Raw genomic sequence first — 20,559 nt, forward strand, 5'->3', positions numbered from 1 at the left:
ATAGAAAAAGCCCTCGCAAAGTGCACTTCTGTTGTCTGTTCTAACAAGGAAATTAGCTCTTTTGGCAGTAAAGGTTGCCGACCCCTGGATGAAGCTCTGCAATAAAAGCATCAAGTCATCAGGATAAAATTAATGACTTTCAGAAGACAAAGCTTTATTTTTCAGGCATACAAATGCAGAAAACACACCTGCAGCTTGTCAAGATATTTCCTTGCAAACAAAAAGGCTAGAAATATCTTCAGACATCTATCTAAGCTTGTACAAGCCACCCCCTGTCAAAAGTCATGCATGTTCATATAGAATTGAATGTATTGCTTCCACTGGTCTTCATTCCATGCTGTAGAATGCAATCCGTTTGTGCAACATGTCTCTCCATAGTGATTTGGAGGGGCACCCGTTGGATAAATGGATTTTGACAGTGCCGTGAGACATTTGCTGCGTTTGGTGATTGTACCTGTGTATGTGCAATGTGGTAAGGCCAAAGTAGGTCAGTGACTCTTTAAGTGCAAGTTGATTGGACACTCAGAAAGAGAGGGTGCATTCAGTACGATATCCTTATTTGCTTCCGTACTCCTAGCTATCTGCCTAGATCTTTGTTGGCTTATCCATCATATAATATTAATTCATAGCCGAGTGCCTTCTTAATGGAGAAATAATACACATTTTGATATGTGTTGCCATGCTATTCACAGTGTTTTCAGTGTCGCCACAGTGTGCCTCTGGCCGAGGTGACCTTCGCAAGATGTTGGCTCTGCTACTGTGTTGGCTCTGTTACTCTTATTCGCAGATCTGTGGCAGCTGCGGTTACTGCTGTCTCACGTTTACGCTGGAAGTAGGTCATTAAAAACAGACCGTAAAATTCATCATAAAACTGACATTTGCTGCATGCTTATTTTTTGTTTTTAAGCTATTATACATATAAACAACCGTTATTGCTGTGTTTGTGTGTGCTTCCACTTTTATTATGCAGAAAATCCATAAGAGGCCGGTGTGGGCATGGTAGGGCTTCTTTGCTTGCAGCTGTCTTCCTCATTCACGCCATATCATCGCTCCAAGTGAGGATGCCAACTTGTAATAGGAAGTTGCATTTTGGTGAGGGGTCACGGATGTGATGTTAAAAATGAAAATATTAATTTATATCCTGGAAGGATCTTCAAGCAGCCAAATTTGCTCCTGTCATCTAGTGGACAATGGCTATAACGACAACAGTTTAAAGCCCACTAAACTTAAAATTAACAGGAACATAAAACGTTAAATTAGCCATATAGGTCACTGATATTTAAATTTGTTAAGAGTTGTGTCGTATTTGATGTTGAGAACATTATTCTTGGAGTAGCATGAGTCGCTGATCACAATTAACCACTCGAACTTTTACTTTGAAAGTCCCAGGAAAAGGAAATTTATGTTGACATGACAACAACTTGCCAGTGGTAGTTGCCAAGGGCGACAAAATGCACGCGGGGAAGCCAGACAAGGCTTGACTTGACGATGGAAATGTGCCACTAAGTTTGTTTCTATTGATTGGTCTCCCCCACCCACAGGAAATGGCACCAAAGGCAGCTAAAAAGGACAAGGCTAAGAAAGGCCCCGCCACACAGGGCCCGGATGTCCAGAGTTGGGAGAGTGGTCTGGCTAATGCACAGTTTGAAGAGGTTTGAATTAGCATTAGCTTTCACATGCTAACTACGTTTGCTTTAACCAGCTGCTTTAAATGAAGTCAAATTTGTTAGTAATGATAGTAAAGTCGTTTATATATTGTTTTCAAATTAATTTGTTGTTAAACTAGATGATGACGACATTGTGTGTGAATTATTTGGCATAATGAAGAGATGAAGGGAAAAACAAATGAGTAGCAAAAGTGTGATGCAGAAAGAATACAAGAGAATTTAAGACAGGGAGGAAAAGTGGAATCAAGCAACAAAAAAATTACAGCCATTGCAAAGCATAAGGCCTGTCACATAACAAATATATATTATTGTCAACATTATTTTGAGACCATGTTTTCATTAATTTAATGATTATATGTAGCATAATAATGCAATTAGATGTGTATCAAAACTTGAACTCTGAGGAAAAAAAACACCCCAAAAAAAACCAAATAATAGTATAAAATCGCTGTAAACAAAATTGGAGTCAATAAATAATGAATATAGTATTATTCCTTTGCCTTAGAAACCATCGCTTATGTGTCTTCATTCAGTGTGTTGCATGTCACTTGCATGTTGCAGCACTTGCTAGCTGCCCTGACTCCACCCAGTGGGACTAAGAGACTGAATGACTGACATTCTGCTATAAAACCAACATTCATAGGTGTTAAGAAAAAAGGAAAAGTGTGTGTGTGTCGAAGGACACAGGAAAAGAGTGGAATCAACCAAAAAGAAAGGGATGGCAGAGCATTATTGAATAGCATGTTAGCTATGTCTGCATATGTTATTACTAAATGATTACTAATAATGTCTAAAAATGCTACTACACTAACAAATGGCAGTTTATACTTACATAAACGACTAAAAAGCCTACTATGCTTACAGTAGAAGGCTAACATGCTAATGTTAGCATGTAACGTCTAGCATGTTAGCGCTAAGTGTCTGTGTATGTTAATCATAAAAATGGCAGGAAAATGCTACTATACTAATGCTAGCAATGTTAGTATGTCAGTATGCTAACAAGATACCACAATATACCAGGAATAAAAAATCCGGATTGAGTTCCGTCTTTTTCGTCAACATTTCGTCTTTGGAATTATTTAAATGGTTGAGAAATTTGTGTGAAGCGAAAATTTTTGTGACGTGAAAAATATGTAGCCTGAATATATAGAACAGTTTGATGTTGGAACGCTTGAATCAGTTGAGAAAAGTGGTAGTACGAACAATTTTTACTTTCTTACAAAAAGTGAAAATTTGCATAAAATTCTTTTTTTTTTTCATCTGAAAATTAGGTAACCCGAATGCCCTGAATGTTTTAAACAGTATGTTGTTGGAATGGCCTGAATGGGACGAGAATGATAAATATGGTAGTAAAAACAATTGATGCTTTTTGGCAACACTATTTTGGAAAAGCTGCCTGCATAGCAGCCTCCAAGTCACATGCAGCACAGTGCCCTGATGCCAGTCAATTTAATAGCTCATGAAAACCAGGACATTTTCATCATTTTCCAAAAAAACAGTGCATCCAGCAGAGTATGCAGAAACAGGAAACATCCTGGAAAAATAGAATGCTTGGTCAACCTACATATTACAGCATGATAAATGTAATTAGAAATGATGTGCAACCTTTTCTCATTTATCCTCATCAAACTTTCCAGGACCATTGGCAAGCCTGTGTGTGTTTCGTGGTTGGAAAAAGTCCAGATGACGAGAACCTTATCCCTATTCTGAATAAAGCTGTGCAGCAACCGCAACGCAAACGTTTTAGTTCACTGACATGGGAACACACAGAGGCCAAGGTAGTAATATTGTATGTCCACTGTTGTCCACAACCAGCTCTATGACGTTAATTTTCCTATTTTTTGAAACACAGATTGGTGAATATGGGAATCCCAAAGCTAAGAAACGTGAAAATTTTCCTCAATTTTATGAGGTTGGTTTATAAAATGCATTAAAAGAAGCTGCAGTGTTCTGTAACCTGCCTGTACTTTCAGGTCACATTGTCTGCAAAAGTGCTGCTAGATGCAAAAGAGGAGATCCCTGCAGAGCTGATGTCACAAATAGTCAAGTTTATGCTCCTGCAGATCAAAGATAGCGACCAGCAGAGGAGAAAAACAGAGCAAGTGAGTGGCATGCTGGGGTTCTAGTCCACATTCTGTTGCTATTTGCTTACAATCATGTGTAGAAGGAGTTCACATTGTATTTCTCTTTGAGTCTGAGGAGACATCTGCATCCACCAAAGACAAAGGAGGCGGCAAAGGCAAAGACAAAAAGTTAAAGGAGGAGGCACCTGCCAAACCAAAAACAAAGCTGAAACGCAGGGATGATGTGGAGCCGCCCAAGTACATAGGTACACATTATTATGGCCGTCGCAGTGCCAAGGCCCTATTGTATCTTTTTCCATTAAACGATAGCTGTGCGGAACAAAACAACCCTGTTTGCTGTACAATAGTATGATAGTTTGATAATAGTATGATAATTCTGGATAATTTTCTAATGGGCCTGTTTTTGTTGTGTAAAGACGATGAGCCAGAAGACGGCCCTCAACACTACATCCTGCTCCTGGGCTTTCACAAGCCTCACCTGGTGGGTACATTGGAGCCTGCAGGTATACACGTTTCCAACGTCATCAAGTTGAGCGCCACGCACCCAACGCATGACGATCAGCAACAGGAGGAAGAAGAACAAGAGAACTCTGAGGCCGATACCAAATGTGAGAGAGCGGCTTTTAAGGTGAATTTTTAGCCAAAATTTCAAATATTTGCAATGTTCCATCAGCGGAAGAAATTGCTGCTAAAGAGAAGTGGGATGCTCAGGCCAAGGAGCTGGACAACTTCTGGTCTGGTTTTAGACAAGTGTTAGACAACAGCCTAGCAACCTCCCGGCTGCACAATGTGGCTCAGCTGGAGTACACGGTCCCGGACATTCTGACGACCGTTGACCTCGAGGATCCTGAGGCTGTGGTGCGTTTTGCCGATCACTTCCAGTGTCCAGTGTCTTAGTCCCTCAACGTCTGTTGTGCGGTTTCAGATGGGGTTAGCTACACAAATGTTCGAGGGAGTAGCCCATCTTATCTACGACTGTCTGGACTGGCGAAGGCAGCACCAGCACTACATTGCCACCACCGAGTTCATAGCGGTGCCCTCTGTGGTCACGGTGGACCCCTCTCAACCTCCAGAGGTATACGGTGTGTTTATATATACACTTATGCAATAATCTAAGGAATAATAGTAAGGAATTGATAATAAACGACAATATATGTGAATCTAATCCAATCCAGAAGTAGAGAATGGACAGTCTGAAGTTTACTTCAAGACCTCAAGTAGCTTTAGCATTTTGGCGTTAGGTTTTCTACAACATCGCTAACATGTAATGTGGTCATTACACATTTTACATGACTACCAGCGTTTAACAAAACTTAGTTGTAACCATTAATTGTGGTGGGAAACGGCTATTAGCAACCCCACTCCCTGTATGCACACTCTATAATGCTACACAGAAAACCGCTGTTGGTTTATGACACAAAATAAACACAGTTCGGACACTGATAAATTGTTAATGCTTTTTCTTCGGACTCTTCCACACGACCAAGTAACGATGGACAGTCTAGTGTGAAATGGCGTTCACAGATTAAAATGCATTTCTTTTGCTGGTAGGGAATTAGGAACTCCAACCACTTGTGCCTGATGGTGGCGAATTGGAAACAAATGTGGCTTTCATTTACACCCAAAGAAACACTTCCTGTGAGCCTTTGCTAACAACGTAAACACAGTAGCAGAGCTTGGGGAAGGGCAGAGAACGTATCTGCCCTACATCACAAACCTCCAGTTTGGCGTTTGAGCCATCTCAAACTTCTTTCAGTGCTCACTTCCAAATGCGTAAACCTCCTTATCTGAAACTTTAGCATCGTTTAACATGAAAAAACGTTATAACTACATTTATAGGTCAGAAAAGTGGAGAAATCCCCCTTTACATTTACCTTTTTATTATTAAGGGAGAAAAATGGTTGGGCCACCTTTGCAGCAACAACTGCAATCAAGTGTTTGCGATAACTTGCAGTGAGTCTCTTATATTGCTAGGTAGTGATCGTCTTTTGGCTTATACTGTTTGTCATATTTTGTGAAACGCTCATTTCTCATGTCTTTCTAAAAAACATTTTATTCTAAAATGTTGACTCCACTGACTGAGGAGATGAAAAAAGTTATAGCAGCTATATTCTAATCATTATTTAAGAAACTATGCACAATGAGAATGTATTGAAAATCAATTGTCGGGTTCAGTAGTTTGATATATCACTCCTACTGTTGACATAGCGATAGTATGGACAGATTTTATTTTTACACTGTGAGCCTATGTGTCCTTAGAGCCTCAGTCTATTATGAAAAAGTGACTTTTGCATAATAGTACGCATTGAAGCTTTCATGGACTGTATTCATCAGTGTGTACAATTGTGTGTTTCTCTGCCAGCCTCCACCAGTTTTATTGCCACAGTCCAAGAAGTCAGGGCGCCCGCCTCCTCCAAGTAAGAACCTTTTTTTACGGTCTTTACTTTCATCACAGTCCAACTTTCTTCTTATGATTTTTTTGAGAACAGAAAAGGTACAGGTGCCTCTCACCACTGATGTGGACATGAATCACTACAACAGACTCCTGGACAAGGTGCCACCTGAGGCCTGCTCGGTGCCACTGATCTTGCACTGCATGCTGGAGCAGGTTGTGCTGGTGGGTATTGCAGGTTGTGTAGGTAGTAATAATAGTAATAATAATGTCGCTTATGCATTTGTGGGTACAGATTGTGTTGTCGAGTGAGCAGCCACCTCAGCCACATGTGTCTGATGAGCCTGAGCCTCAGAATGTTCCCCCTCTGGACCATCAGCTGGTAGGTCAAATGCTCCACAGCGTCCTGCCTGTGGTCCATGCAGATGAGAGGAGACACCTGCTGTATAGTTTGTTGAGCACAGTAAACAGCGAAGAGGACAAGGAGGTACTGTAGAGTTGTATGATGGAAAACACAAACGAGACTATAAAAATAATCATGATTATTTAGAGGTTTTTCTGTGTTAGATGATTAAGGAGCAGTTTGAAGAGACTCCCAAAAAATCTGAGCACCCTGTGATTATCAGACATCATGATGAAAGAGCACTGCGCTTAATTGGTGTAAACGTAAGTACAGAATTTTAGTTGTATCATCTATAGGACCACTACACCTAAATGTGTGTTCTTGTGCCTCCAGGAGATTCAGGATTTTGATCTAGGTGAGGTGGAGGCAGCCATGATGAAGTGGTCACCAGTATGGAAGCTGATTGTCTCTGTGGCTCAGCGGCACAGCAGCTCCTGCTGGAGGGCCATCAAGCAACAACTCCAGCACCAGTGCACTGATGGTCAGCCAAGAAGAAATCGTTTTTACATTTCTTATCTTTCTAATGATGTTTCAACATAACCATGCTATGCAGATGAGGTGTCATGGCCGCAGGTGGAGCGCCTCATTCACCAGAGTGTGTTTGAGAGCATGCAGCTCACAAAGGTGGATGAAAAGGGTGTACTGGCAAAAGATTCCGGAACTCTGGGCATGGTGGAATCAGTTAAACAACACCCCATAATCCCATGGGACAACCCGCTGTCGTTTGCCAAGAAGAACCTGCGCAAAAAAGGTGTTTCAGTCATTTATGATGCTTCCTTCACACAAATAGTGAAATTAGTCACTTCATCAAAGGCTGAATTATTTCTTCTTCTCTGCTGTAGGGCCAAAGTTTGTAGAAGACTGTACTACCACAGAGGTGTTTATATTTTATATCCTTATCGCTCTACAGTAACCATGCAGCGCAATGCATACAAAGAAAACATCAATGCTCAATAGTATTATGATACTACTACTAGCATTAATGGCCATTTTGAATGTCTTGTTCCTCTCCCATCAGGTCAACAAGCCGCAAGAGGATCATCTATCCCTGGCAGACATTCAGAGTTGTCGACAAAGGTCTCTCTTGGATTGGCACTATGTGGAACATTATGACGCTACCATCTTACCTCAGGTCATATCTCAAAAACCCTCTGAATTGGATGAGTTCTCATATAACTGCATCTTGTTCTTCTGTAGGTTCTCCAGTCAGCCGCCCAACAATATCGCTGTCTGGACACCCTCCGAGGAAGTCATAATAACGTCATGTACATTTTCTGCCACAATCCCATACATCCTAATCGCTTCTGCAATGAATTCTGGAATGTAGACATGCACACGGATGTCAAGTTCAGGTAAGAACAGACCTGCGTACTCTCCATGCATTTTCAGTATAAAGTACTTACCTACCTCAAAGTGAGCAGGTAATTCTTACAACCTGTTAATTATACTGCCGTCTGATAGGATGTATTTGGAGCACGTAGCAGACACCATTACAGAGTGGACTGAGAAAGAGGAGCTTAAGAGACAACAATTAGAAAGCACTAATGTGCACCGTGCAGAAGCTCCAAGAGGTCCAACACGTATGTTCATTATTATTATTTTATATTGAGATGGCTATTAATATTCAGCACTGTGTGAATCATATCTTCCCGTTCTTGCACTTTATGAAAACACGGTAGGCTCGTTAGAAGAGGAAGAGGAATCAAAGGAGCCATTCATCACTAAAGACTCCCTTAAAGTTTGTAATGAAAGCATTTTGAGGACATAAATGACAATGAATGGAAATAAGAAACTTTCACAGGCTTCCTTGTTGGAGGAGGAGAGGCAAAAGGAAGAGGAATCCAAGAAAGGTAAGAAGTCAGGGAAGGCATCCAAGGGGAAGCAGACGGATGAACCGAAGTCTGTGGAGTCCAAGAAAAGTGAGAAATCTGCGCCAGCTGGAGGGAAGCACAACAGCACCTCAGCCTTGATTGCAGACCAGTCCCATACCGGTAAAGTGGATGACAAAGAGGAGTCCAACACTGTAAGAACACACACAGGCAGATACCCTCGGATATTGAAATATAGCTTTTAATGCTGGATTTAGAAATGATGATGAGTACAACCTACTTGTAGGGATTCACAGGCTTTCAAATGGATGGAATGTTGATCCATTTGTCGGGCCATCTCCAGTACCTCTTCCCATCCGATGGAGGTCACGTTACCGTGGAGAGCATCAAGTACATGGCAGGTAAAGTCTTTCCGTTCATGTATTAAATTATGTGGTCGTTTTGATTTCTGTGCTTGTGCAAACAAACTATGATTCCAGGTTCTAGTATGCTGAAAGTGGACGTGAGGAAGGATGGTCATCATTTCTACACACACATTAGCCATGTTGTCAACCCAGCAAGAACTGACATTAAAGGTAAACATCACATAAACACTGTTGAGCGAGTAATTGGAGCACTGACAAACTGACTCCATGCCAATAGAACATATGAAGATGACCACAGTGAAGAGGCGCTCCTTTTCGGCCCTGCTAGATAACGGCGTCCAGCTCTCCTTCAGTTTCTATGGGCCAACGGGAGAATACAAAGGTGTGAGCCCTTGCAATGACCACTTCATTATGTCTAGGTGTCAATGCTGAGTGAGTTAGTCACTAGTGTTATAGTCTGCCAATAAATGCACAAGATTCAAGATTTGCAATATCCTTCTCACAGACAATCAAAAGGTCACAGAAAGTCACAAGGAAACCGAAAGAGGGCAACAAAAGTCGATGGAACCAGAACCAGAACCCACCCTGAATCCTTGCGCGGAAGACACCCCAAATAATGACAATGGCCCTGCTGAGGTGCAGTGTGACACACACTTAAATGACAAAATGGAAACACAAATATTTGCTGTGATTGTTTCATCATCATGTTTTATTTGAAGGTGTGTCAAGACCAATCACAAGAGTCCCCAAGTCCATTCAACAGCCTCAACATGTCCCTCCCAAGCGGCCAACTGCTGCATTTCATGCGTGATGAAGGTGAACAACTCTCACACGTGTGTGCAGAAAATGGCCAGCATGTTTACACCGATATGTGTGTCCTCAGAGGAGCAGAGTATGCTGGTACGACTGAGTTTTCACACTCCGGGTCACCAGCACCCCTCCCTCTCCAAAGAGGCGTCCCGCACAATCACCGGCCAAGGAGCCGTGATCCGATACATGCAGGATGGCTCCTCTGAAGTACAGTAAACATACAGGGACATACTGATTTGTTGTTGCCTCTTAGTATCATTGCATCATGCTCGTTTGTACTGCAGGTGCTCTTTGCAGATGGGTCAGTCAGCACCAGCACGGATTCTGGTCCAGTGTGGGCGCAAGAAATTGACCTCCCCCCCACAGACGGTAAGGAACCAACACTAAAACTAAGACTCTTCATCAGCCCATATTCATATTCTTGCCTATGTTTTTGGTATGTGCGTCTAGAGCAAAATTCAGAGGAGCCTCCTCCTTCACCTCCTCCTCCTCGAGGTTTTTGGACAACTACGACTCCCTCCGGTGCTCGAATCAGTACTATTGGTAGCACACACCAATATAACCCTACGATCGCTCTTCTAACCTACAAGACGTCAGACCCGATCACACAAGACGTGAGAGAGTGCTGCTGCTTCTCATCCTGAAGCCACATTTGCCTTACTGTTTGTATTGGTTGACCTAGATGATGCTGAGCCGGGAAGATCTTGTGGTTTCAGTTCAGAAGCCAGATGGATCTTTGAAGATTGAACATGCAGATGGAACCAGGATCACCACACTTTACCACGACAGGTCACCAAGGATGCAAGATGACATGCAGCCTGCAGGTGAGACTGCAGCAGGGAGCCCTGAAACACCCGCCAAAGAGAAGGTGGTGTTGGTGGAGAATGAGGCTTTTGCCACCGTGGTGATGTACCCGGAACGACACATGGCTGAAATCTGGTTGGTGGATGGGACCGTCATCACTGGGAACAAGAAGGGAGCCTATCAGGTTGGTACATGTGTATCATCATGTCATTCTTGACTAGCAAACGCTCCAATAAACAACTCTCTGCTGTCCAAGGTGGTCCCATCCAGCACTGGGCTCCTGCAGATCCAAAGTCATGGCAAGTTTGTGTACACCAGTGGGCCCCCGCAGGATAACTTCCCCGCTTACATTATGAGCCATACAGACACAGTAACCTTTTGCGTAACGGACCTTGATGGAAACCACTTCCAGGTTAGTTGCAATTTGGAGTTGCAGCACTAAAGATTTACACTAAGCAGCGCCGGATAGGACAACCATAAATTTGGCATTATTATCCTATTAGTGGAATGTTTTGAAACCCATTCTTGTAATTACATATAATTAAATTGTACATGCCTACACAGTATCTGTTTAGGTGTTCATTATAAATCCAAAGATGAAAAGCCATTTCAGCAAATTAAATTGCAGCATTCTCCACCTTCAATGATGTTCTTTATTATCAACACAGTCCGGGTTGTGTTTATGATTAAAGCACTCACTGTTTGTAATTCCTACAGCTTGTATTAAGGAATTATGAGACAATAGTTCTGCATAAATAATAATAATTAATGTATATATGTGTTGCAGGTGATGGAAGATGGCCAGGTAACAGTGCTTAACATTGGCCCACCTCCATGCATGCTGCAGGAGGGTGAGGAGGAGGAGGAAGAGGAGGACAACACAGAGGTGTCAGTGAGTCTTGTGAAGGACAGAGGACATTATCCCAGGTGACAAACATACAGTACCTGAGTGTGACTTTCCACTTCATTGCTAATTGCTAGTTTTCGAACACAGGCTCTTCCTTGTGCATGAGGATGGTTCTGGTCTTGAACTTCTGAGTTCTCAAACGGTGTCAGAGCTGCTGTACCAGGCCCACTTAGACCCTACTGTGGCTCTGTTGAAGGACCCACTGCCAGACACACAAGGTGATAGTCAGATAAAGTCATGACACACGTTGTCATTACTGTAGCACAACCTTTGGTGACTCTTACAGATGAGTTTGGCATCACCATCTTGAAGCCCAGCCATGAGAGTGTGCGCTCCAAATGGGTGCAGGAAAGGCAGAACCCTGACGTCATGCCTCAGAACCTCAGCTCCCGCGGCTTGCACGACTTCCCTTGTGTCGAGGTACATATTGTCCTCGTACTTCATGTCATTCTATATAATGTGTCTTACAGACACATTTGTGAAACAAAACAACACAACCTTTGCCCTCTTTCCTTTCCAAAAGAGGTCAAGTCCTGCATTTGAGACCACTACGGTACAAAGTCCTACCTTGGGAAACTGTACCGGTTCTGCAGTATCCACTGTAGACCTGCAGAACTGCCCTAAGGTCCTAGAAATTAGGGAACTTTACCAGCACAGAGCCATCACCAGAAGACTTAAGAACATTGTTGATATGCGACTAAAGGTCAGTAGATGACATCTCAACTTGCTCTGTGCTAACAGGTACTGAAGTCAAAAGTGCATCTCTTGTCAGGAGTACATTGGGAGTTTGATGGGGAAGGCTCTGTGGTCAGCAGATGTGATGCTCAAGGAGCCTCGCACTGAAGAGGAGCGTGTCCATGCAGGTGTTCTGCTGACTCAGGTGCTTCACACACAACCACACACCACAACAACAATACACAGGGTGCTAACTACACAATTACGTATCTAAGTCTCTGACGAAGGAAGAGGATGAATGCTGCGTCCTTGAAAACAGGACCCCAGGTAAGGGTCTACTTAGTCCTACTTTTAGAATGTTTGCTATGCCATGCAATGCATGTTTGTGTGTGCGTCCACAGGGGATATTGGCAGCCTGTACAGCCAAGCCATGCAACCTCCAGAGGAGGTGTTGGAAGTTCCTGAGGATCTCACCGTTGTACCGAGCGCCAGGTAAGAAAAGTTAACAACAGCGGGATTTATGATGTGATGCCTCCAGGTTTCTTGATCTCATCAACACAGGCTACAGTCGCTAATATCTCCTCATTTTTCATGTGAGCAGAAGTATTGGAACACATACTAGGTATCACTATCTACTGTTCATAAAAGACTTGATGAACAAAAGTACAGTGGTGACAGCAGAAGATGCACACCACTCATTAGCAAGAAGAATATAAAGGCCAGGCTGGAATTTGCCCAAAGTTACAGAGATGTGCTTCAAATGTCTGTGTACGTTTGCTTGCTCCCCATGTGATTGAGTACATGATGGCTGCAAATGGACGGGACGTCACATACAACCCAGCAGTACTATACTGACTATGTAATTACATATTACATGTAATTAAGTTATTTATTACAACATATTTATAGATTATCACCAAGTTAGGTGAAATGAGATGGGTTTTATACAAAAAAAACAGCCTAATAAGGAGATTAAATGCACAAAATGGCGTGTTTTCACCACAAATCACATGGATACAGTATATACATTTTTGTTTCGTGGTGTGCTGTGAGATTTGTGGACTGCCTTGAGTTAATAACAGTTGACAGACTGATTTAATCGTCCACTTTTCTCATCTTCTTGCAGCTATGAGGTGAAAGAGTCAAAGTGGACAGATCGACTGGAGCAGTACAGGTTAAAAAAAATACTAAAAGAAGAAGTAAATGTTCCACCATGTGCCATCTTGTACTATGTATGTATGTACTTTAGACAGGAGCTTTTTGAGGTGAAAGCTTGCATAGATGCCCTGAGGAAGAAGCTTGTTGTGCCATACTTCCACCCAGAAAACACCTCAGTACACCAGGCAAGTCTTGACCTAAATGCAATCTCATTTATGTATCTCTTATGCAAATACTGTAAAGTCAAATCCAAACTAATTAACAGGAAAAGTGCATCTTACACTTTTCCCCGGCAGAGCAAATGTGTTCAGTATTTAAAGCCATTTAGATAAACTATACTATTTGCCCCACTGTCTGGACAGGACAGGATTTAAAAATATAAAGATTTAGTGCTGCCATTCTTTTCTCAGAATTTTCATCTCCATGGAAGTCCGGACATTTGGAAGCCAACCTTTCCCGGGCCAGACGGTACAGAGGAGGCCTACCACTTTGACATCCTACAAGACAATAGTAAATTTATTTTATTTAATATGTTATAATAATGGCTGCACGGTGAGGAGTGGTTAGCTCGCAGGCCTCACAGCAAGGAGACCCGAGTTCAATTCCACCCTCAGCCATCTCTGTGTGGAGTTTGCATGTTCTCCCCGTGCATGCGTGGGTATTCTCCGGGTACTCCGGTTTCCTCCCAAATTCCAAAAACATGCTAAGTTAATTGATGACTCCAAATTGTCCATAGGTATGAATGTGAGTGTGAATGGTTGTTTGTCTATATGTGCCCTGTGATTGGCTGGAGACCGATCCAGGGTGTACCCCGCCTCTTGCCCTAAGACAGCTGGGATAGGCTCCAGCACCCCCACGACCCTCGTGAGGATAAGCGGTAGAAAATGAATGAATGAATGAAGTTATAATAATTAATTTATGTAATAAGAAAAACATTAACAAGCTGCACTGCTGTCTTTTTTTGTACAAAGCGCAATGGCCATCCATCCCAATGCCTACTCATTCTGCCAGGTAAGTCACTTTGACATTTGTGTTTGATATAGTTCATGGGAAATGAGAATGTAAGTCATGTGGCAAATGAACAAGTTAGTTGTGGAACATCCATTCCAAAAATGCTCAATATGGGACATGTAAATAATCACATAAAAGGTGTGGCTTTCAACAGCCACACTCCTTGGCTCACCTGCTTATGAATGTGTAACAAACAATATGTTGTGTTTATGTAGACCATGGTTCTCAACTGGTTTTGCTTCAGGACCCACTATCACCCCTCAATGACTAGCAGCAATCCAAATTGCAACATTGCTTCCACCCAAACTTTCCAAATATCAGCTGCATAGAGGGCACGAACTTTTGAACGCGTAGCAAACATTGTATCCCACCCTCTTGCTGCTCCAAGCATGTAAGTCAAAAACACATAACTCCAGTTACTCTGATTTGACTCCTCAGATAAACAAAAAGTAGAATTAAAAGGATTTAGGTTTAGATTCCCTCAGCAGGGAAGCCCAGACTTCCTGCTACCTGGCTATTTGTCCAGTAGTGGTGTGCGATACCGCTAGACACTAACGTCATTAAGAAGGTTTACTTGGTTACAGTCAGGCAGTCGTGAGGAACAGGACACCTGGGGTGATGCCTCCAACTGCAGGTATGTTCCTCATTTTTTGGTTCCCGCTGAAACGTACACAACAATGCAGAGAGCACAAAGAACCAATCATCTGTGGACATGTATGTCTCCATACCAGGTCAAAGCAGTTGGATGGACTTCTATGGCCCACTTAGATCAACCCAGGCGGATGTGAGCAGGGAGCCCAGGCAGATGACTATGAGACTGCCATCAACGATTGTCAGCTCTAAACCCTTCAGTGTGCCAAATTATCACGTAAGAAAACACACACATGCAACTGGATTAAACTGTTTTTACTCACTTTTTCTGTCCTCTGTAGTTCCGCTCTGTGGAGGATCCAGTGCGGCGCAGATGTCGTACCATTTCGCTGGCTGACCCGGGTACCGTCATTAGGGGCTTTGAGCTCCGCCCATCCAGCATTGACTTTGGGACACAGAAGGAGGGTACATCCTCTGCCATCACTGTGGTGATGAAGAATGTGGGTGTGGACACCTGCAGGTGAGACAACAACATGGCGCTGAGAGAGAACACTGACTTAAGTACTTGTGCTTTTCATCCAGATTCCACGTCAAACAGCCGCCAATCTCTTCAGGCCTGCGTGTCAAATACCATCCGGGGCCTGTGAGTACAGACAAAATCACTAACTACAGCTCGGCAAAGTCAAACTACAGTGATTCTTAATCTGTCTGTCTAGGTGCCTGCAGGGTTGCATGTTGAACTGCAGATTGAGCTCTTTGCTATGTGTCAAGTCCACGAAGGCTACATGGACCCCAACAATTACATCTTCCATGACATTGTCATCCGCACAGAGACTGACATCATCTATCTGCCTGTCACAGCCAATATCCTTACAGCAGTGTGACACAATAGACTCATTAGAACAAATAAGGATAGCTTTAACTAGGCATGCTGTGATCGAGCCTCCACCGATCTATATCGGATGATATAGTACAAAAAACATCTTTCAAAGCCGATTACAAAAACCAATCGCCATGTGGTGGGAAATCCTACATGTCTGCTGTATCACGTAGGGTTGCCGACAAAATGACATGTTTCTTATTGAGCTTGACTCAGGCTACGCCAATCGACTTCCACTGACTATACTTTATATAGGCAGCGGGTACAGTAGCTATAGATACGTAGACGGCAATGTCACGTTGTCACGTTGAAATGTTTCAGGTCATCAAACAGACTTAAATTAATTACAAGGATAACCCACATGAACGCAACATGCTGTTTGTTTATTAAAGGTAACAGATTATCCGCATTTTTTGGAAAGCTGAGTTCAATTTCACAGACTGCAGACAACCTCTACACTAAGTTGCTTGATGATCTGAAACATTTACGTATACCAAACATGCAAAAAAAATCAGGAATCAGAAAGCAGTCTTTTGAGCAGTGCTTTCTGTATCTAATGAACCGAACTGTTGGATATATCCCAAAGTAGAAAGACAAGCCTTAACGAACTCTAACTCGTCCTGCCTGAGCGCTTCTATGACATTTGGCTCAAGGGTCAGTCCAGCACACGTAAGAAACGCAGCAGGGCGCCCAAACAGTCTTCCAGCCTTCCAGCAGGTCAGCGGCTTGGACAGAATGCCCCCAGTGCACCGGGGGCCTGTGCTACAGCACACACAGGTGGATTTGCACAAAAGAACACATTTAAATGGAGTACACCATTGCATTGATCCACTATTTCTATTGGGATTTTTTTGCCAGGACACCATAAACGCAACGCTAGTCTGTGAAGAACACATCAATCCACTGAACGATGACATCTGAGTTAAACTAATAAATGTGAAAACTAGTTCCTAGTTTTTAAAAGGATTTATTAAATGTGACTTTTTCACACATGATGTATAGTGTCAATGGAATCGATAGGCCTATTTCCCAAAAATATGTGTTTTATTAATGGAGAAAATTGACATGGCACTGTGTGGAAAAGTGATTGCATAACATAACTGAGATACTGAGACTCCAGTAAAATATGGTGGTGGTAGTGTGATGGTTTTGCTGCTTCAGGTCCTGGAAGACTTGCTGTGATAAATGGAACCATGAATTCTGCTGTCTACCAAAAAAAAAAAATCCTGAAGGAGAATGTCCGGCCATCTGTTGGTGACCCCAAGCTGAAACCAAGTTGGGTTCTGCAGCAGGACAATGATCCAAAACACACCAGCAAGTCCACCTCTGAATGAAACAAAGTGAAGACTTTCATACAAGTTAACATAGTTTAAAAAAGTACAAATTGGGATACAAAACAAAGACGTTTTGAAATGTATATTTTATGGTGTCTGAGATGTTAAATGAGGTCAAAAATGATTCCTTTCAGAGTGAATGTGGTCTAATAGTCGTTGATAACATTGTCGTCAGTGGCGTCGTGACGCCCTCTGGTCACTTTCCAGTCCAGCAGGCGTGACAGGGCGAGGGCCATGTCTGACTCCACATCAGTGCTGTACTTCCTCATGATACAGCGCGTGTGTGCGCTGGCCAGTGACGCCTGGTACAAGAGATATGACATGTGACCCTTTGTGTGTCCAGGTGACAAAGGTCGGCATGTACCTGGGCCTTGTGCACCAAAGTCTTGTCTCCGATGTCGCAAGCGACGTTGTAACCTTGCAGCAAGCTCTCACGAGCGCGGTCGTACTGCCTCTGCAGGGACGCAGGGATAACCGCAACTGATTATTTCTGTCACATCGCAGGCAGGTGGTAGGACATAACCTACCATGTTAGTGTAGACGTTGCCTAGACAAAGGCATGCGTCCACCAGGTGGTGATGTAGGCTGTTGCGACGGGAGATGTCTACTAAGGTCTCCAGAAGATGGATTGTGTTGCTTAGGTTGCCTTTGCTAAAACAGGAGGACACAAAATGTCATCTTCATCCCAAACTTTAGAGGTCAAAAGAAGGTGAAGGTACCTTTCACACAGCTTGGCCATGGCCTTGTAGGCCTTACCCAGCCCGTCTATATACTGGGTTGTCCTGCAGATCTCCATGGAGGTGTTGAGGTACTGCAAACAGAAACAAAATGCATGAGTGGATTGTGAACAACTTGCTTGTGTCTTTCACATACATACATACATACATACACACACATACATATATGTACATATACATACATACATACATACATACACACACGTACATATACATACATACATATACATATATACATACATATGTACATACATACACACACATACATATACATATATACATACATACATACATATACATACATACATACATACATACACGTACATATACATATATACATACATACATATACGTACATATATACATACATACATACACACGTACATATATACATACATACATACACACGTACATATACGTACATACATACACATATACACATACGTACGTAAATACATACATACATACACACACATACATATACATACATACACACACATACATATACGTACATATACATATATACATACATACACACACATGCATATACATACATACATACATACACACACATACATATACATACATATATACATACATACACATATACATATACAAACATACACACCTGTTCCGAGGTGTCATGATCGCCTACACTGTAATAAGCCAGTCCAAGCTGATAGGCGGCTTCCCCTTCAATGTATTTGTTTTCAGCTGGAAGACAACTTCCTTTACTGCTTCCTGTTTTTGCCATCAACAGCAGAGGTGTACTTACACTCGGTGGCCGTGGTGTAGCCGCTGTGGAGAAGCCTCAGAGCCTTGTTATAATCTCCAGCCTGGATACAGGAGTCCGCCTGACGGCTGTAGATGGACCACAGGCTCTCACGGGCGCGGTGCCGCAAGGAGCGACCGGATGAGTCCAACCAGCAACCTCCGTCGGCCATCTGTACGCACAACTGAGCCTGCTGCCTGGCCTCGCCCAGCCGACCTTGTGGCATCAAATGGCATCAGCTTGAGTGCTAACGTGCTAACTGTGAAAGATGCACTACCTTGCCGCAGGTAGAGGTCTGCCAAGCAAGCGCGTGCCTCGGTGGCGTGTCCCATGCAGCCTTCTTCACGTGCGTCCGTGCAAGTCAAGTAGAAGTGCAAACTGAGCCACAAGTCCTCCTCGTCCGTGAAGTAGCCACCCAAGATTAGACGCTGCATGTATGCCTGAGGCCACTGACCTGCAGGCCCATAATTTCAAGCCCATCACTAACTGCATCACATGTGTCTGTGCATCAGTACCGTCTCGTTGGGCCTCTTCGGCCAGGCTAAGGTGCCGACTGATGCTCTCCATTTTGTCTTGTTGCTCCTCCAGGGGAGTTTGAAGACTGACTGCCGAGTTGACCTCCGCCGCCTCCCTGCGCTCCTGATCCAAGCGCACCAGCTGGAAGATCTCAGAGAAGGACCTAGGAGAAAGATGAGGTGGAGCCATGAAAGTTAAACAGAACAGAACAATGACAAAGTTGTACTCGTATTAGGCCAGTCGTACCATCCCTGGGCCCACTTGCCCACTCCCAGAAGGATGAATGAAACCCAGGCCTATCACAGCACAAATGATCTAGTGTGTGGAGTACCTGTGGAAGCCATATTGAAGCAGGCCCACGCAGATGTTCTGCTTCTGGCTGTTGATGAACCTACCGGGAGGACGTTTTATACTCAATGATGAACTTCACAGGTGACAAACGTTCTAGAAGTGACTGATCGTCACAGGAAAAGTTGATGAGTCATCAATACATTCTGAACTCACTTTGCAATTTCTTCCTTTGAGAGACTCCGAGCTGACTTGTCCGTGGTTGGGCGACCTTTCCTAGACATAGTGTCCACTTAGATCATGTTTGCGAAGTGACTGATCATCACAGGCAAAGTTAATGAGTCATCAATACATTCTCAACTCACTTTGCATGTTCTTCTTTAGAAAGACTCCGAGCTGACTTGTCTGTGGTTGGGAGACCCTTCCTACACACAGAATGTCCACTTAGATCATGTTTGCGAAGACCAAAACCAGAACTGTACCTGTTTCTCTTCCTGCTGATCCTTGAAGTCATTTCGGGTAGAGCAGTGCCGGGTGCAGCCATTGTCAACTGTCACTCAATACACTGTAGTACAAATAACAACACAAAACACAACAGAATCACAACACAATCGGCTGCTGACATCACCACCTAGGATGTTACAGCACACAACATTCCAGAAGTGTCGTTCCAGTGACAGGTTATTATAGAGTAATGTAACAACAATTAGATTGTTAGAAGTTGGTAAAAATATGTGCAGAGTTCAATTTAGGAGCTCACCTTCGGCGGACGTTTAGCACGTCGCTGACATCAGCGGCAGGAGTCTTTTTTTCGCTACGCTGCGTCGTAGTCAGTCACCATGGCAACACACCACAGTTCTATTTTGTTGTCTCCATTGTAATCACTGGCCGCGTTCCAATACTGACACGTCCTCTTTAAATGTGCTATCCTGCCTTGGCTCAGAATTAGACTCTCGAACCACAAAATATAGGAACACTATGTATATGTTACCCATACCCAAAATCATGGGCAATATCATGCTCATGCTAACAGAACCTGAGTTAATTATGTGCTTAGTCTTCAACTTATGTCGCTGCTAAAATGATTTGTTTCCGTATTTGACATACTGTAGTCAACATGAGTGGGTACACTTTAGTAATAAAGTGATTTTGTGTCCGCAAGTCAGAACGAAAAACAAATGCAAAACGTTATTGTTCCAGCAGATGTCGCCATTCAGCCATGTCAACGTCAACAAGCATAGCGAATCATTGTCATTGACGTCATCATTGGAGTCAGCTAGCTTTAGCTTGCAATAGAAAACATGTTCCTCTGCTTTAATTACGTGTGTATAAGGAC

General features: G+C 43.1%; 2 protein-coding genes across 2 annotated transcripts; one reads left to right on the forward strand and one right to left on the reverse strand.

Moving 5' to 3' along the window:
• Nucleotides 1-1,435: 1,435 nt before the first annotated feature.
• Nucleotides 1,436-16,600, forward strand: spag17 (sperm associated antigen 17). The gene is made up of 47 exons (XM_078789159.1): nucleotides 1,436-1,652; nucleotides 3,305-3,445; nucleotides 3,520-3,579; nucleotides 3,641-3,769; nucleotides 3,861-3,996; nucleotides 4,168-4,359; nucleotides 4,425-4,609; nucleotides 4,677-4,826; nucleotides 6,114-6,168; nucleotides 6,241-6,368; nucleotides 6,439-6,630; nucleotides 6,711-6,809; nucleotides 6,880-7,027; nucleotides 7,100-7,297; nucleotides 7,389-7,423; nucleotides 7,565-7,678; nucleotides 7,744-7,898; nucleotides 8,008-8,126; nucleotides 8,226-8,284; nucleotides 8,348-8,569; nucleotides 8,662-8,776; nucleotides 8,855-8,950; nucleotides 9,018-9,122; nucleotides 9,246-9,376; nucleotides 9,460-9,556; nucleotides 9,624-9,757; nucleotides 9,835-9,919; nucleotides 10,001-10,164; nucleotides 10,233-10,538; nucleotides 10,611-10,766; nucleotides 11,142-11,281; nucleotides 11,349-11,479; nucleotides 11,548-11,681; nucleotides 11,785-11,964; nucleotides 12,034-12,141; nucleotides 12,212-12,294; nucleotides 12,351-12,428; nucleotides 13,063-13,110; nucleotides 13,186-13,404; nucleotides 13,525-13,604; nucleotides 14,066-14,105; nucleotides 14,690-14,739; nucleotides 14,837-14,973; nucleotides 15,038-15,216; nucleotides 15,279-15,339; nucleotides 15,413-15,576; nucleotides 16,193-16,600. The coding sequence occupies exons 1-47, from the start codon at nucleotides 1,545-1,547 to the stop codon at nucleotides 16,401-16,403; spliced, it is 6,057 nt and encodes a 2,018-aa protein (XP_078645285.1). The 5' UTR covers nucleotides 1,436-1,544; the 3' UTR covers nucleotides 16,404-16,600.
• Nucleotides 16,601-16,742: 142 nt separating this feature from the next.
• Nucleotides 16,743-20,164, reverse strand: ttc29 (tetratricopeptide repeat domain 29). Its single transcript, XM_058066766.2, has 13 exons — nucleotides 19,984-20,164; nucleotides 19,706-19,788; nucleotides 19,589-19,648; nucleotides 19,440-19,499; nucleotides 19,267-19,326; nucleotides 18,935-19,098; nucleotides 18,697-18,873; nucleotides 18,423-18,635; nucleotides 18,276-18,361; nucleotides 17,630-17,721; nucleotides 17,438-17,561; nucleotides 17,275-17,364; nucleotides 16,743-17,212 (listed from the first exon to the last, which is right to left on the reverse strand). The coding sequence occupies exons 2-13, from the start codon at nucleotides 19,765-19,767 to the stop codon at nucleotides 17,057-17,059; spliced, it is 1,344 nt and encodes a 447-aa protein (XP_057922749.2). The 5' UTR covers nucleotides 19,768-19,788; nucleotides 19,984-20,164; the 3' UTR covers nucleotides 16,743-17,056.
• Nucleotides 20,165-20,559: the final 395 nt, after the last annotated feature.

This window comes from Doryrhamphus excisus, linkage group LG2 (assembly GCF_037039965.1).
Source record: "Doryrhamphus excisus strain RoL-2023G ecotype Guam linkage group LG2, RoL_Dexc_Guam_v1.1, whole genome shotgun sequence".
Lineage (NCBI taxonomy): Eukaryota > Metazoa > Chordata > Actinopteri > Syngnathiformes > Syngnathidae > Doryrhamphus > Doryrhamphus excisus.

What these genes read in the sequence shown, in the direction of transcription:
- ttc29 (XM_058066766.2), bottom strand. Translation starts at nt 19,767, where the DNA reads ATGGCTGCACCCGGCACTGCTCTACCCGAAATGACTTCAAGGATCAGC. An exon ending in ATCAGCAGGAAGAGAAACAG is followed by an intron (nt 19,649 to 19,705) that starts GTACAGTTCTGG and finishes TTCTGTGTGTAG; the next exon opens with GAAGGGTCTCCCAACCACAG. An exon ending in CGAAGAGGCCCAACGAGACG is followed by an intron (nt 18,874 to 18,934) that starts GTACTGATGCAC and finishes ATGGGCCTGCAG; the next exon opens with GTCAGTGGCCTCAGGCATAC.
- spag17 (XM_078789159.1), top strand. Translation starts at nt 1,545, where the DNA reads ATGGCACCAAAGGCAGCTAAAAAGGACAAGGCTAAGAAAGGCCCCGCC. An exon ending in TCGAGGATCCTGAGGCTGTG is followed by an intron (nt 4,610 to 4,676) that starts GTGCGTTTTGCC and finishes GTGCGGTTTCAG; the next exon opens with ATGGGGTTAGCTACACAAAT. An exon ending in GTGGGTGTGGACACCTGCAG is followed by an intron (nt 15,217 to 15,278) that starts GTGAGACAACAA and finishes CTTTTCATCCAG; the next exon opens with ATTCCACGTCAAACAGCCGC.